Source organism: Barbatula barbatula (genome assembly GCF_947034865.1).
Source record: "Barbatula barbatula genome assembly, chromosome: 6".
Taxonomy (NCBI): domain Eukaryota; kingdom Metazoa; phylum Chordata; class Actinopteri; order Cypriniformes; family Nemacheilidae; genus Barbatula; species Barbatula barbatula.
In genome coordinates, this window is record NC_136765.1 from 24,070,148 (window position 1) to 24,088,559 (window position 18,412).

General features: G+C 37.9%; 1 protein-coding gene across 1 annotated transcript in view; it reads right to left on the reverse strand.

Annotated features, from left to right (window-relative positions):
* Positions 1–18,412, reverse strand: part of akap6 (A kinase (PRKA) anchor protein 6) — a 121,803-nt gene that overhangs the window by 33,099 nt on the left and 70,292 nt on the right. The window contains exons 8-9 of the mRNA XM_079457969.1: positions 9,596–9,726; positions 5,987–6,107 (exon numbers count right to left, since the gene is read on the reverse strand). Of these exons, the coding sequence (XP_079314095.1) occupies positions 5,987–6,107; positions 9,596–9,726 (252 nt within the window). The remainder of the gene's footprint in view (positions 1–5,986; positions 6,108–9,595; positions 9,727–18,412) is intronic.

An 18,412-nucleotide genomic window follows, 5' to 3' on the forward strand; every position in this document is an offset into this window, starting at 1 on the left:
GCCGAGGGAATGCGACGGTCACGACTGATCTTGGAACAGCACTTTGACCAGGGGCAAACTCTCACAGGCTTGTTGCATCTCTCCTCTGTGGAATATATCTCGCTTTTTTAATGCTTGTACGCAACGGATCGTGAGCAGCCATCTGGTGTATACACACATACACATAGAGTACAGGGATGTATGCGGTACGAAAGGATGGAGGAAAATTAGGTAGGAAGGAAGAAAGAAAGAAAGGATGGAAGAAAGAAAGCTTAGAAATAAGGATGGATGCAGGGAAGTAAAACATAAGAAAGGAAGAGAGAGAGAAAGATGGAAAGAAAGAAAGAAAGAAAATTATAGAGCTAAAGAGAAAAATTTAAAGAGACAGAGAATAAAGAGCAAAGATGAAGAGAAAGATTAAAGAAAACAATGGGAGGAAAGATGAAAGATTACAGACAAACGATAGACAGAGAAATTATGAAGTTGAAAGAAAAAACAAGAGGATGAATGGAAAGGAAGAAAGAACATTTATTTTGAAAATAATTATTTAAAAATTAATTCAGAAATAGACAAATCTTCCACAATTTTATAAAATGTAACCAAAATTGTATTTTACTAGAGTTTAAAACATTCAGTGACACTTTTCCATAACATTTGCTCAATTTTATTCCTTTTAGGCTCCTACTAATAGAAATGTAATAGAAATGTAATAATAATATATCCCACATAAAATTCTGTTGTTTACAACCTCTTGAAAGACAAAGAAAGAAACAAAGATTAAATAAAAGATAAAAGAAAACAAGAAATAGGAACGCGAGACAGGGCAAAGATTAACAGAAAGATGAAAGGAAACAAAGAAAGAATACAGACAAATGACAGAGAGAGAACGAATGAAACAGAAAGAAAAAAGAAAAAGAAAGAAACTTCTCAAATCTGCTATAAGCTCACAAGCCCTCTCTCTCCACAAACACTTTCCTTTACACAAGTTTTTTTGACATAGCAATACTTTAATGTAGTATAAATGATACGCCGTCTACACTCGCTGCAAATGATTATTAATATTGTTGCATCGCTCCTGGCCACAGTGTACAGCACAAGTCCTGAGATGACCAAAAACCTATTTACTTTAGAAAGTGACACGGTTGCTTTGGAGACCAGAAGAGACACTAAAGCATTAAACGCTTCCATTCAGAAACTTTCCAGACGAAGTAAGCCGGAGACGGAGGAATTTATTTACCCTATAGAAAGCATACCGGCCCAGTAGAGACACAAGAGCACGGGCGTAATGGAACAGTACAAGATAAACAAACAATGCAATCAAACTCAGAAAGTGTCCATTAGTGATTACCTACATTAGCACATACTTACTGAGGCCATTGACAGTGTATATGTGCGTGTGTTTAGTGCTGTATGAGACCGCCGTGAATGTGTGTCCGAGGGTAATGACGCGTGCAGGTGCACCAAAGAGTATCTGCACAATATTCAGCTTTTGGAAAGAGCCCTAAGATGGGGAAAGAGCCCTAAGATGGGGAAAGACCCCTAAGATGGGGAAAGACCCCTAAGATGGGGAAAGAGTCCTAAGATGAGGAAAGAGCCCTAAGATGGGGAAGAGTCCTAAGATGGGGAAAGACCCCTAAGATGGGGAAAGAGTCCTAAGATGGGGAAAGAGCACTAAGATGGGGAAGAGTCCTAAGATGGGAAAGAGCACTATGATGGGGAAAGAGTCCTAAGATGAGGAAAGAGCCCTAAGATGGGGAAGAGTCCTAAGATGGGGAAAGACCCCTAAGATGGGGAAAGAGTCCTAAGATGGGGAAAGAGCACTAAGATGGGGAAAGAGTCCTAAGATGGGGAAGAGTCCTAAGATGGGGAAAGACCCCTAAGATGAGGAAAGAGCCCTAAGATGGGGAAAGAGCACTAAGATGGGGAAAGAGCACTAAGATGGGGAAAGAGTCCTAAGATGGGGAAAGACCCCTAAGATGGGGAAAGAGCACTAAGATGGGGAAAGAGCACTAAGATGGGGAAAGAGTCCTAAGATGAGGAAAGAGCCCTAAGATGGGGAAGAGTCCTAAGATGGGAAAAGAGCACTAAGATGGGGAAAGAGTCCTAAGATGGGGAAAGACCCCTAAGATGGGGAAAGAGCACTAAGATGGGGAAAGAGCACTAAGATGGGGAAAGAGTCCTAAGATGAGGAAAGAGCCCTAAGATGGGGAAGAGTCCTAAGATGGGAAAAGAGCACTAAGATGGGGAAAGAGTCCTAAGATGGGGAAAGAGCACTAAGATGGGGAAAGAGCACTAAGATGGGGAAAGAGCACTAAGATGGGGAAAGAGCACTAAGATGGGGAAAAAAGTCGTTTGTGTGTTTGTGTGTTAACTTAGCTGTGTTCCAAAACTTAGACAGCACTTTATGAAATCACAATTGTTTGGAATATACAGATGTATTGTAGATGAAGGTGACTTGAGTTGTTTTTTAAGACATCATCTATTCAACTTACAAAGTGAATTTCACATACTGTGATTTTGGTTTGCTTAGGACATTAAGGCTACTACGTAAGCAGACAACAAAAACAACCTCACTAGGTTTTGAAACAGAGTATTAAACTGTGCAGGGGAATTATTTTGAAAAGGAAGACACAAACAACGAGATGGAAGGTAAAAGAGAGATGGAGAGAGACAGAGAGAGAGAGAGGCAGGAAAAGGTGCTGTGATGTTGTGATTCCCATTAAATACCACCTGCTCCGGCACCATAAAGCAGCAATGTGTCACACTCACACACAGCTTCTGTCGCTCCACCAAATCACACACACACACACACGTCTGTTCCACTCCCTTTCCACTCCTGACACACGTAAAAGAGTCTGAAAACATTTGTGTGCTCCATGACAAAGGAACAACAAAAAACGAGGATTCCTGACCTTTCATGGCAATAGAAATCCAGCTGTGTTTGGACGAAGCTGTCAGAACAAGCACGAGTCATGTTTTATACCAAAATCAAATATAAGATGGGGTGTAACGGTTCAAATGACTCGAGGTTTGTGTCGCGGTTTAAGAGTCACAGTTTCGGTTCGTGCTATGTTCAGAGAAAAGGGACTACTGACAAATAAAAATAACATTGAATAATCAACCTACAAGTAAAAAATTTTTTTTCATGGATTTTTTACCGAGAACCGTTACACCCCTAATACTAAGTGTATATGAAAGACCATTTAGAGGCGAAACCTTTTAATCACATGGTACCAAACTCATCTCTTTCTTTTGTGAAACACATACAGAGTTACAGTATTTCGAACAGAAATACCAAACTTAAATAAACTGTTTTCCTGTTTTTTAATATATTGACAAATAATAATAAAATAATGACAATAATACATTTCAGTTGTGGAGAACTTACATAACTATAGGCTACACAGGGAAAAAAACAACTAGAATAATTCAATTTTATTGTGTTTAAATACACTACCGGTCAAAAAGTTTTGAACACTGATATTTTTTCCATATTGTAGAAAAATAGTAAGATCATCAAAACTGTAGAATAACACAAAGTGAATTATATGGACTACGTTTTACAATAAAATCAAATTTAAATGGAATCTTCAATGTAGTCACCCTTTGCCTAAAATTTGGAGAAATTTTCTCTTGTCGTTCAAGTACCAACAAGATGCTTTTTATACAATTTTATAGGAGTTCCCATATATTCTGTGCTCTTGGCTGCCCTTTTTTCATTATTTAGTCAAAGCCATCCATTTCAAAGTCATTTTTTATTAAATAAAATGTAATTTCTGTCTATAAAACTAATTTAAGATATTTAAGCGTACACCTTCAGATAAAAAACGTTTTAATATAATAACAATCATTTTGCTCAAGTGTTAAAAAACGTTTGACCGGTAGTGTAAATTTTCCCCAAAAATAAATTCTGGCAAGTAAAGTTGTTTTTTGGATTGGAGAGTCTCCTTTGAGAATAAATAACAGTATTGTACAGTATATAAACAAGTGAAATATTTAGAAACATTACAACAGTAAAACCCTTAATGCAAATAGGCTTGATTTTTTTTGCTTAATTTTATTGTATTGAATGCATTCTTGTGAAATAAACCAGCTCGGTGGGACTTTTTTGCAATCAAAACACAACAAGATCAAGTTTAAAGATCTGCGACTGCAAACAGCAAATGAAGTTTTGACAGATCACAAAGCTCAACAAACAGGGTCACATGGGGAAAATCTTTGCCGGCATCATACACTTTTGATTTCACATGCATGAAGCTCATACCTCATAAAGCTGAGAGGTGCGACTATCTTTCGCTGAATGAACAAACGCAAACATTTGTTAGATTAGACCGAGATGTGTTTGGCATGTCGGTGTGTGACGAAGGTGCTCAGAATGAGACGTTTGCAAACACAATGATGCTTTCCATGCATGAACTGCTAACAAGCCAACATCTGAGGGATGCTTGACACAAATATTCAACAACAATGACAAGAAATAGAATATTTCTGTGACTACAGCTTGCATTTATCTATTTTTCTTTTATCTAAAGTGATAACTGCATTGAAGATCTGCACACCAGCACACTGAAACCAAACGTCTATCTTCGGCCAGCTAAAGACGCTGAAAACCGTCAGATATTTCCTCAGTTCTCTTACTGTAAGATATGACTAATGTCGGGGGTCAGCGTGTCGATGAGAGGGAAGATTAGTTCTGACCTTGAGCGTGACCTCCGCAGGTTTAGAGGAGGGGAGGGCTGGCGCTAACTCACTGCCATTTCTCTCATCATTAGGGGGCTGTTTTCAGTACCAGGCGGGGTGGGTGGGGGCTGGATATTAATTTCATTTCTTTATGATTCACAATCTGTTCTTTTGAAATATGCCATATGCTCGGAGCAATTGGAGGATGAAGAGTGTCGGATTCAGTTCGATAAAGAACGCCTAAATGAGGCTGATTTACGCTCTATGCCTCACGGCTTTATGCTTCACCCGCGATAACCCGCCCCGGTATACACACGAACCTCTCTCCAGATCAATCCAACGTACAGTCCTGATAATGCGGCAAACCTCGCAAAAAAACCCCAGATAACTAACATAGAAGCCCAGTACATATTTATTAGCGAAGGTGGGCACGCGATCAATACCGAAGGCCGAAATCGGTTTGTTTTAATCATGAACACACGTATTGACCTAACACAATACAGGCCGCTTTATCTGAGACTAATAAAAATTCATGGACTGTAAACAGGGTGAAGTATTATCTCTCCGCCGCACTCCCTCTACTTTATTTTTCCTCGCTCTCATTTCTCAAAAGCCAACTTTTACTGAAACGTGTTAAAATGACGGCCGAGCTCTAGGAAAGGACAAAGAGATTGAAATGAAAGACAATGATCTAATCTAGACGGCTTTAATGTAATATTCAACCGAGATCGGCTAAACCGGTATAAAGGGATTGAAAGTCACGAGTCATTTGAGAAATCTTACCATTTAAAATTCACCATTGTGCACTATGTTTCCAAGTAAAAAAAAGAAAGCAACACTGATATGATTGACGTGGATTCTCTTAGTTTTATTTTTTAGATCTTCGACGTAATTTAAAAACCAAAACTTTCGCCTGGCCTGAAGTTAACTTCCGGTCTCTATTTACGGGTTTGGCTACTAATAATATAACTATTTATATTTTCATCAATTTATATTAATATTTGATTGTGTAATAATCATATTAAATACATTTTATTTAATGTCAATTTTATCATACGCAAATTTGTTGAATTGTTCAATTTGTTTAAGTTTAGCCAAGTAACGTTTCTTATACAGGTAATCCCAAATAATACTGCCAAGACATTCTTTCAACTTCCTAGCTAGTGTTATTTACTTTTTAAAATTTTGCTTGTTTTTAGAAAGAATCTACAGGAACTCCATTCTTTGTGAATGTATAGGTTAAGTCTGGGCAATAAAAGCGTGCACGCGCAGTAACGTTCGTTTATGTCTCGCAACCTTTAAGCACACAACTTTAAGACCCACTTACTTTATACAAATGAAGCTGCTGCTCCTCTGACATCATCAGATCGTGGCTGTCAGTCACTATGGATTCCATGTCCATCAGCCAATCCCAGAGCTCCTGGTACTCGGCCTCAAACTCTGATAGGCTGGATGAAAGGAGAACATTTTTAAAAAGCATATATAAGAATATCTTCAACGGAGAAATCTTATCCAGTCTGCGAGGTCAAGAGAGGCTGCGTACGGACATATTTCACCGGGTGAATATTTGACAAGTTGGGGTAATTACACTAGCCTGTTAGCGGTGGTGCACCGAGGCGCAGTGCGTTGTGGGTACGTGAAGTGTGAAAAGAGTCGGAGAGCACGAGGGATCTTTAACCCGCAATGTGAGTGACAGCTCGTGAAACTGAACATCTTAATTAAACATGACTTCACCCCCTCGTTCCTCAAACCTGCCGTCAGCTCTGTGGTGCAATGCCATCAAATATCGTAAACGGTACGAGGATTTATCGAACGTGCGTATGTTTATAACAGCTAAAACAAGCACAGATGCACATTCAGTACACATGCACAAACATATCAAGAGTCTGTTTAGAGTTTCGCCTCGGCAGGACGGCAGCATGTTTATAAACATTCGCCTGAGAATCGTTTTGTAGGAGTGCAACGGACGAGCACCCTGACAGATGTGTCAAACTAGCACCATTTTCCTTTCTTACGTTTGCGAATGACTGAGAAAGCGCAGAATGAACTTACGCAAACAACGATGAAAAAAAGTGCGGAAGAAAAATCGACATTTGATTTCCATTCAGATCAGGCACAAAGGAAAGAGGAAAGGGGTATAGAATGCTAGTATGAGCGGTTAGCATTTCCATGCAAATTTGCATTTCCAAGCAGGCGCTGATTAAACAAAACGACGTGGGGGAATTTGTGAAAATTTTATCTGTGTTTGTACACGAGACATAGATCAGGACAAAACGGCGAAGGCAGCAAATTAGAAACAGTCGGATGTGCGCAGAATAAGTGTGAAAACTCCCTTAGGCGCTCGCTCTCCGATTGATATTAAAACTCAATATGCTGTTTGCCAGTTAAACAGACACACATGTTTCTGTATTCTTGCATACTGTATTGTTTCTCATACTTGTTTTACCCCCCTCAGTAGCATAAATCTAAATGCTTGTAAAACAAGCTCTCAGGGCTTCCAAACAACATTAACGACAAATAGCGGAAAACATGCGAGAGAAAAAATGTGAGATCCATTTAGCAGACGTGCATCGTGGGATTTCGGTCTGTCAGCATCATTTTCTCCGGCTTGTTTTGGGATGTCAGCACAGTAGAGTGAATCTTTTACCTGATGTTCAATTCCACGTACAGTCGATCCCAACAATGACAGTCCCAACATATGTTTATTATTGTCTAATGCAATAATCATTCTCCTTTTGTTTTCATTACTGTATTTATGATTGCTGTATTGGTATTTACTTTAGTAAATATCCATAACATAACATTGAACGTTACAGTTTATTTAATAGTAAAATTCTTACATAGTACGGTATTTTTGAAACGTACTATAGTAAATATTTTAAATGGTATACTACAGTTTATTAATTTACTATGGTAAAAATACCACAGAATTCTAGTGTACATTTACAAAATGTAATAATTTCTACAATATCCTACAGTATATTACAGTTTACTACAGTTTAGGTATTATTGAAGCGTATTATAGTAAAATATGATAAATGGTAAACTACAGTTTATTAATTTACTATAGTAAATACCACAGAATCATATAGTATACATTTTCAAAATGTCATAATTTCTACAATATCCTACGGTATAATACAATTTATTCAGTTGAAATATTATTGAAGCGTATTATAGTAAATATAATAAATAGTATAGGACAGTTTTTTATATGCAGTTTATTAATTTACTATAGTAAATACCTGTAGTATACATATAAAAAAATTCTTTCCTACAGTACATAACAATTGACTACAGTTTACTATAGTAAACACTAAAGTACACTTCAGTGAGGATGGACAGGTCTCGTGAGGTTCTCTCACCTGCAGAGAGCGGTTTGTCAACATGCATTCCATGTTAGCCGCCTAATATCAACTCAACCAGATCAACACCGGACTGACACCCCTGCCAGACAGAAATGGACACCTCTCCATCTTGCCGTCTTTTCAAATCCATTTAACATCCACACCCGGCCAACGCACCCCGTCGCCGCCACCCTCCTAACAGGGGGAGGTATTTCAATTCATCACACTTCACCCCCGAGCCTCACCGGGAAAGGTTGGCCAGTTATATTGACACCCCTCACATCTCATATAAAGTGACAGTTTTATAGAAAGAGCTCTTTAATTTATAGTGCTAATCCCTGGCGCCTAATGCAGGAGACTTAACATCTCCTTTGAATCGCTGTCTGTTATGTTTCTCATCTCGTCTTGCAGAGGGTTTGTGATAACTGAATGGCAGGCGCCCCGTCTGTATCGGGTACCTGGGAGCAGCGTCGGTGGGCCGTCAACCCTTGATGAGGTAGAGACGCACCGAAAGCCATCCGATTCGACAGCTTTTCCCTTAAGACATGTTTCCATGCAAAGGTAAGGGCCAAAGAGTCAAAACAATGAATCCTTGAGCAGGCAGCCCATCATTAAAATTCAAAGGATCATTATGGGTTTTTTACCGCAAAATAAATCATTACAACGAGAAGCTTAAAAGGATTAAAACGATGTTTGGTTCAAAGCCAAGGCGAGCAGTCCGGCTTGGACTCTATGGTTAACACTCGGGACTCAGGAGAGAGAGAGAGAACAAATGGCTCTCGGAGAGGAAGAGAGGAGTCATTTTAGAAAAGGGAAAAACAATAATGGGTTCTTTACGAGGTTACAGAAAGACCTGCATTAGAGAGCATTAGAGAAAGGTTATAGCAAGTCCCTGAAATAGGCCGGTGGATAAATGAGCAAGATGCGTGACAACAAAATGACCAAGTCTAAAAACAAAAATGTACTTTGCATGTACTGTCTCAGACTCAGTCGGCTCAAAAAGGGCATCAACATGCCGTCATGTACAGTAGTTGGTCATTATCCACATAATGGATATTTTTATAAGTTGCAGCTACCATGACAATTTAAACAACAAAATTAAAATGGAATAAAAAATATATTTACAAATATCAACAATTTAATGTGAAATACATAAAACAATTCATTTTTAAATAACACTAGAACACTTTACAATATAGTTTCATACATTAACGTTGGTTAATACGTTATCTTACATGAACAAACAATGAAAATTATATTTGAGTTTTTAGTTACTGTATGTAATATTTTTTAATCTCTGTCAATGTTAATTTATACCAATACAACTTTTCATTGTTTGTTCGGTTAACAGTTACAACAACTGATTTTAAATATGTTGCAGTATAAGTATTGTTAACACAAACTAATGTTAACAAAAAAAAGCTCATTTTAAGGTGTTTCCACTGCATATTGTGATGCTAAATGGAATAGATTTTGTACTTTTGTTGAACATTAATTTATATATTTTTACATAAACAGATTTTACATTTAAAGTTACATTTGCCGCAACATTTTCGATTAATGAAATTCCCGTGAATTTCTCACTGTACCTGTTAGATTTGGACATTAGGGTGAAGTCAATACTTCCGCTGTAAGGGCTGTACTGTTGACTCTTCAGTTTCATTTTCATCTGATCCAGAACATCTTTCTGGGCCTCTCGATGACTTTGTTGGACCTCTACCTGTTGACAAAAGAAGAAAACATCAAGACAAAGTCAAAACGTTACAGAAGATATTACTGCAGCACCATCTACAAAAACAATAACCTCAACATCATTGATCCGACTTCAAAAACTATTAAAAATAAATCAGAACTCGGCAAACTATTAAACCACTTCACAATTGGACAGTGTCAAGCCGTTTAATCAATACGAGCGCAATAAAGAGACGCTTCAAACTGGCGTCTCTGCATTTCAGAGAGTGTTGTGTTTGTTTTGAGAAGTGATCAGGAAGCACTTTTTCCAATCAGATGGCAAAAAATATGCATTTCTGCTCGGTGCTTGAGAAAATTGGCTACATTGGCTCGACTGAGATCAGTTATTGTGCAAAACACGAGGCGGCGAGAGGCAAAGCCAATAAAATCTCCAACAGACGGCTTTGATTTTTCGCTCATTTCTCAACGCTTTATGAAGCGCGCCGGTCGTGCGTTCTCCGCCGCCTGCTCGGCAGATGCCTCTAGAAAGGTCAGACGTTTCCATGAATGCAAACCGCTCCTCAATCAAAGCTACCCTTGATAATAAACAAGCGAATCAACAGAAAGATGTGTCGCTCTTTCATTCCATTTATTGGGCGGCTATCAAACGCCGGGCTCGGGCGCTTTGCTCATTTGGGAAAAATGAAATGAATCTAACTAGGAGCACTAGAAAATTAGCGGCGCGAGTGGGGCGAGTTCTCGTCTCCCTCCTCAGAGGAATTTGCTTTCATTTGCCTTCATTTTTTATTCGCTCAGCTCGCGCGCCCATGCCATGTCAGGATCCTAATTACTCCATCCCGGCGGAGCGGCTTACACACACACGATAATAACCGATGCCCACCTCCGACAAAAGCAATTTATGCGTGCCACCTTGAGCGTGAGGACAGTTCGGCCCAGCGCGGAGCTTCGGTTTTGCATTGAGGACGTCGCTGTGATTTTCATCTCTTGTGTTTTGCACGGGTAAGAAACGTTCGCATTGATCTACACACCTCCCGCTGTAAAACCGACTAGAATCACCCTTCAGTATTAAAAATCAGAATCGAAATGTGTGAAATCTATAAATGCATATGGTGGAAGATGCGGGTGAATGTGAAATTCTTCAATATCCTACGTCAAACATCCAGGCCTTGAAATCGGGCTATCGACGAGTATTCGTCTCCTTGTGTCACACTGCACTCGGTGTTTACCCACAATGCCGTTCAATCACTCGGAGATAAAAACTAAGCTTTCATAATCTCAAAACACACAATGTCAACCCCCACAAAAACACATGTAAGTCTATGACTTAAAAGCGAGGCGTGCTTTAATTAATTTTCTTACAAAGCGTTCTACATGTGAACGGAGAAGAGCACGTCACCCACTGCGCTAACAACCAATCGTGGCTTCCCATGTGACCTCTCTCCGAGAACACGCAACCTCCTGCAGACGTGGTAAATAACCCCTTGAACGGACGCAGGGTCTATTTAAATCTATCCTTATTCAGATATGCAGACAGAGGGATTTGCGTCTGAATATTCTGCATTCTTATTTCAAACAGAATCATTCAGAAACCTCTCGAGCCGTCAGGAGCTTTAAACTGCTAATATGGCAGGAATCGATATAAATTCAGTTATTTGATGAAAACGTACTCTTGTCCCCAGAGTGAGAAGAACGCTCAGATGTCGGTAAAATCTGCTGAATCGAGACATTTTGGGCCCTTTAGTTTACATGTCTGCACTATTAATGGCCCTTGGAAATTACCAGTTTCACATCTTCAGGGACGTATCATGTGTTTCAAGTGTCAATCAGAAACTGAAACTGAAGTCTTGTGTACATATATAACATGTACTAGTAACTTTGTATTAGCACCTATTGTATTATTGCTCTTTATATGACACATTGCTCACCGAACTCTTCGTAAGACGCTTTGGATAAAAGCGTCTGCTAAAGGACTTAATGTAAATGTATAACACACACCACTACACTCGCATTGAAAATACTGCATCATGAACAATTCACAAACATTGTTTCAACTTAATGATGGCTTGGAGACCATATCTTTACTGTGTTTCGAACCGCTAACCTCAGAGATGTGAAGGAGAAATGAAAAGTGTACAACTCTGAAAACAAAGATTTTCGGAAACAGACCACAATAACAGATTTGTATCGACCGCAAGTGAAAAAAATATTACTAAGCTAAACGTATTACGACATTTCTGTTTATTTTAATGGGATAAAATATTGGCCTAACTATCAGTTGAAAACTAAAACAGAAATAAAAAAGGTTGCGAATGAAATAAGCTTATGTCATGGCAAAATATGAAAACAAAAACATTCAAATTAATTCATCTTTTTTAGTGACATTATGAAATAAATAAAATAAATTAAAATAAACAAAACAGTAAAATGAAAGCAAGTTAAAAATAACAATAAATCACTGAAAAGAACTGTAATACATTAACTATAAAGGTAATATGTCCTCAAGTCACACGTCCTGAGGTTGCATACGTCAAAGATTAATACGTAAACTTGAAACTTGAAATCCCAAACCATGTGTATGAGCAAAAACAACAGTGATGCTCGCCTTGGCAAACACCACTAACATGCTTCTATTTTTAAATCAGTGTTGTACCAAAGAGAAACAGTAATGAGAAAAAAACATTAATGATAGTAAAGTATTCAAGGCCCCATCAGGGCAAGGGATGATTTGCAAATTCTTCTTTGTGAGCTTGACAGGACCGAACGCAAAAAATCTACTGCGCTGGAAAAAAATAAACACAATTGAACTTTGAAGCACACGTGTTTCACATTCAACAAAAGGGACAAAAATCATCGGGATCAAATATAATCCAAACCAAATTGGGAAACATTCTTTTGATGCTTCATTGCAATAAAAAAAGAGTGAAAAGGAGAGAGAGATTATTGTGGTAGCAGCACAAACGCGACGGTCGCATTAAAAGCAGCTGGGGGACGATATCAACTAACGGAGAGAAAAATGTGACTCCAGAAGGACAGTTTGGAAAAAAACTTTAGTGCATTGCTGGACAGAGGCCTTCTAAATTCTATATTTAAGCAATGTGACAAACCGCCGGCTTCCCTCATTTCTTTATCGCCTGCTCTAAATGCGAGGCGCGCCACGGCAAGATTGGAAACCGTGGGAAGTCTTTCGCCGCCGTGTCCCCCCCGCAACCCTTGTTCAAAACAACCACAACATACACCGAACTGTTTGAAACGTCTCCCATCAGGTCGGTCCTGATGTTCAGAGGCTGTATCGGAGCCGGGCGGGCAGGCTTGGAAAATAAATTCAACCGGGAGTCGCGTGGAGTTGAGGCGGCAGTCGTAAACGGCCACAGGTTCTTTCAAAGCAGCTCACAAATGTACAAATGTACAAATGCGCCCGCTTGAGCTTCACCTTCACGCGGCTGGGAAAGGCGCTCGTTTTCTGTGAAAGGAAAACAAAATCTCCCACTTGTCATTTCAGGGGTGTAATTCATTCCGATGTACCCAGTTTCACAAGCGAGAAAAAGTATTTGCCCCACCGTTCTACCGGAGAAGGGTTTTTGAGTCTCGCTCCTTGGAAAGTTACGAGGGGAGATTAAGTTTGAGGACAGCGGTCCTCAGAGGGGCCGTTGAAGGCATGAAACTCATTTGGAAACTATTACTTTCAAATCACTAGTCATAAAGACTGGATTTAATGCTTGGTGAGGCCTACGTACGTGAATCACATGACTTTATAGCTGAAAATAATGGCGATTATTATAGTGTTGTAAGACAGAAGTTCCTCACGTTCGCGCGCGCTTATCTGGATTTTGCAGCTAACCAGCTGCTGATATGGGCGCATTCATTTCCAGCTGTTTGGTCAAATAAATTTGATTATGTATGCAATATAAAACCGGACGCCATATTTCTACGGCTATCTACGCTGCCAATGAAATAGGGCCGAGATAGATTGGTCGTGCTTTATCAGGAGAACACAAGAGGTTTGCAACATGTTACGTTCAACAATAAAGATTCTTAAACTTCAGATCTATGCACATACAGAAAATGTTGAATGTCTTCTTAAAGGGGGGAAATGTCAGAATCACGTTTTGATAACATATTTTCAACGAGCAATAAATCGATAAAACCAATGGACTTGAATAATTTGACTAAATAAACGCTGCTCATGATAAAGCTACCTAAATTCTGAAAAATTGAAGATTCCTTCAAATTGGCAACAATAGGCAAGCAAAAATAAAAATACGTGTCACAAACAATGTAATACTATAATGGATACTTTTGTCATACAATAAGGTTCTATTTGTAAACATTATTTAAAGGGTACCCATATATTTTCATCATTTACACACCCTCATGTCATTCCAAACCTGTACATGTTCTTTCTTAAGCGTAACACTATAATGTTTTATGGAAGATTGGAAACCAAAGAAGATATTTTGAGGAAAGTGACTTTCTTCGTAATAGTCTTTTTTTCTTGTTTTCAAGTAAAAATGTCCAAACATTCTTGAAGCAAGAAGCATTTTCTTGATGAACAAATTGACCTAAGAAAATAAATCTTGTTTTTATTCAAATATATAAACTTTCAGTGAATTAAAAATAAAGGTAAAAAAATCTGCCAATGGGGTTAGAAAAATAATCTTGAAATGAAAGACTAAGACTTAAAATAATTTTTCTAACCCCATTATTAGATTTTTTTGCTTTTTTTAAGCACAAATTCACCGTCTTACTAAAAGCAAGACTTATTTTCTTAGGTTATTTTACTCATCAAGAAAATGCATCTTGATTCAAGAACTTGAAGGATTGTTTTCCAGTAAAAATGTCTACAAGTAAGAAAGTCATACACAAAACATCACTTTCCTCAAAATATCGTCTTTTGTGTTCTACAGACTTTGAATGACATGAGGGTGAACAAATGATGACACATTTTATTTTGGGGTGAACTATCCCGCTAACCATGTTAGTTAACAACAATACATCATTTATAAAAAGGATTTTGGGATGAACTGTGGCTGTTAGCTTAAAAAGATTATTTCAATACCTTAACTTTTCTAAGTAAGGGATAATGTACAATCAGCCGGCTGTTATCGCAATAAGCCCCGACAGTGTGATCAGGATATGACGCTACTTGCCACAAAACTGAACATGATATGTGATTTTCTAACCTTTTATTAGCTCATTTTTTACCGAATGCAGACCTTCCGCGCGGAAAAGCCGTTTGCTTTCGGTTTCATGCTAAGAATCGACGTTCAAACGTCACAAACAGGCAATTTGGTTTAATCATTTATAAAAAATTATGTCATATGTTATTAAAGGACATATTTATATTGAATTTTTGCGTAATATTGAACTGTTCCTGTCAAAATGATTTGCTGCATCCGGGTTACTGTGTGTTATCAGTTTTGAGAGGTTGTTATCTGCGAATAACTAACTTGCAAATGTCGCGACTGGTCAATCCGAATCAAGCATTCCAACGAGCCGTGTAATAATATGGGAACAATCGGCATTGATTTGCTCTCTGGACTCTCTTTTTGAGCCAAGATGGCGACAAACACACTCCTTGTACATTCAAGTCCAGTGAAGCTATTGATTTGTAGTTGAATGGGAATGCTAATGGGCGGCTCGTCTTCAGGACTTACAAAAACCCACCGAAGCTCCTTTTGACCGCATATGAAAGATCTCCTTAAAAAAAGACCTCACTCTAAATCTAACGGATGACATCGAAATAAATGTTTAATTGGTAATAAAGAAATGACTTACATTCAACTTAGAACAATGCCTTTGACCTTGATGTGAAAGTGCACATTGGTCCCAGTGAAAGGCCTCGCACCTTTATCCGCATATGCCGGCTTTCCTATCAAAAAAGCCCAGTCACTTTGAAAGCTCCTGCAACATTTATCAGGGCGTGAAATTAGCAATTGCTAGCAGCTAAATTGCTGCTTCTTATTTAATGTTGTTGCTGATAGGTGACATTTAATCGCTGATCCTTGCTTCCATGAAGTGTAAGCACCTCCAGACGCAGGCAGGAAGACACGCTGGGTTCTGAAACAATGTTCGCATTATGGATTAGTCAGACGGGGGGTCGTATCGATCGGCTGATCGTCATTTTCAATCTAATAGAGACCATCTTCACTTTAATATGGTTTTGGTTTGGTTAGCAATGCAATGCATGCCAAACAAACACAGCGGGTGTTTCGAGGAAGAACGAAATAGATGTATAATGCTGGGATTCCATACAAAGGACAACATCTGGGTCATTATACAAATCGTAGCGTTTTTTGGGTTCCTCATTTACATATCTGTGTATAAGGATAATAAAGAGCTTACCTTGAGTTCTACTATTTCATGATTCACAACCTTTAGGCTTTTAATGTCAAATTTAAGAGTCAATATCAAACATCTTTATTATATATTCCAACATGCATTAAAAAGTTGAGATGCCAAAAGTAATTTACTGCCACTGAAATGGATTAAATATCTAAAAGGATGTGAAACAAGAAACGGACACCTGTTTCATAAAATGACCCGTCTAACAGATTACACATCACACATAAAAGACTTTCATAAATACAAATATAATCAAAATATGTCATGCCTCCCTACAAACACTGCTTTGAAACCCGAAAAAGAAGAAAGAACGCGTTTGGTTTGACTACTTCAGTGCGTCCTGAAAATCCCCCGACTTCAATTGGGCGTCAAACGGATGAGATGAAGATATTTAGAAAACTGAGCCAAGCGCTTCAGGCAGGTGTTACACGAGAATCCATTAATATAGGTAATTAACATTAGCCACCATTTTAATTAACATGCAAACTAATTAGGAAATAATTAAGTGACACAAAAAATCGGATCTTCATTTGAGGAAATGTAGAGCAGCTACCTTGACGTGGATTCTTTGAGGTTTGGGGAGCAGAAATTAGCTGTTTTTTGAGCGAGTGAGATGAAAGCAGTTTGTTTGTCAGAGTGGATTATATTGAAATTAAACCACGAACTGGCACCAGATCAGACTGAGATCTAGAGGAGAGATCAGACTCTACTGGCCACTCAGTACACTGCAACTCTTTCACTGTGTTAAAGTACAAACACACCAAAAATATATAGATATAAATATATAGATATAATAATAAAAAATAAAAAAATAAATAATAATTAAAAACAAACAACAAGAGAGAGAGAGAGAGAGAGAGAGAGAGACAGAGAGACAGAGAGAGAGAGAAAGAGAGAGAGAGAGAGAGAGAGAGACAGAGAGAGAGAGAGAGAGAAACACTTTATTTACATACATTTCTTTAACCAATTTTATGTACAAACCAAAATAAATAGGGGATAGCGATAGAGATATATATATATAGAGAGAGAGAGAGCAAGCGAGCGAGCGAGAGAGAGAGAGAGAGAGAGAGAGAGAGAGAGAGAGAGAGAGAGAGATTATCCCATACAGGGTTCAATGTTGGTTTGTAAATCTAAGGATTCTTACACAAACTATCCCTTTAGGACTTACTGACAATGATGTGAGGCAATATATATGGTATATACTATATTACATTTACATTTATAATATATAATACAAAAACCTACAGTACATACATGGATGGATTGATGGAAACGTGAATCAGAGTCACATAAATATGTATATAAACATATATAAATAGACAGCCACAAAATAATTAAGAGACCATTTCAAATCAGTTTTTACTGTTATGTATTAAGGTAAAATGATCATTTTTGTTTCATTCTGTGAACTACAGACAATATTTCTCCCAAATTTCAAATGAAAATATTGTTTCTAAAAATGAAGTGTCGCTGCTGTTAGTTTTACTGAACCCATCCTTGTTCAAAGTACATAAATAATGCAAGTAACTGAATTAACGTAAGTTAACAATGTTATTTATACTGAAAATATAGATCTGTCAGCTTTACTTAACAAGTGTTTGACTGGTCAACTTAACATTGTTGAGTATCGGACCTACTGTTGAGTTTACTTCATATAAACAAGTTAATTCAACATGACTGCTTGAGGGGGATTATAAATTCCCAGCATACAGTGAGACAGTAAAATCATATTTAAGAGAATAAAGACATCTAGAAAAAAGAAATTCAGAAGAAACTGGCCTGGAGAAACATGTTTTAACAATAATCACTATATGGATGTTGTTCAAAATATTGGCCTTGAACTTTATCAATAGAGAAAAGAAAAAGAAAATATTTAATGTAAAATGTTGTTTTTTACTACAGTGGTTTAAACCGGTAGCACTTTACAAAAACGTTGTTGTAAATAAAAATAAACAGTCACAACATTTGATTTAAGAAAGGTTTTAGTAAATGCTGAAATAAATATAAACTAAGATCTATAAATGCTGTAGAAGTGTTTAAGGTAATGCAATAATGAATGTTAACAAATACAACCTTATTGTAATGTGTTACCGACATTTGTGGCAGCAAAATTTAGACACTTTGATGAAAAAAGGATTGCGAATGTCACTTACGACCTTAGTATGACTGATTCTTTCAGACTAGCCAGAATATTCATCCAGCGTTTTCCAAGAACAGCATACACACAGCGCATTTGTTTGTTTGTAAGACCGTCACCGAACATTAAAAGGCAGAGAGGTGGGGAATGGAGTTGAAAAACATGGCATGAAGTAAGTGCTTTTAAATGCTCTTCTTGGCAATCACCAAAGGAAATTGATTTTAGTAATAAGACA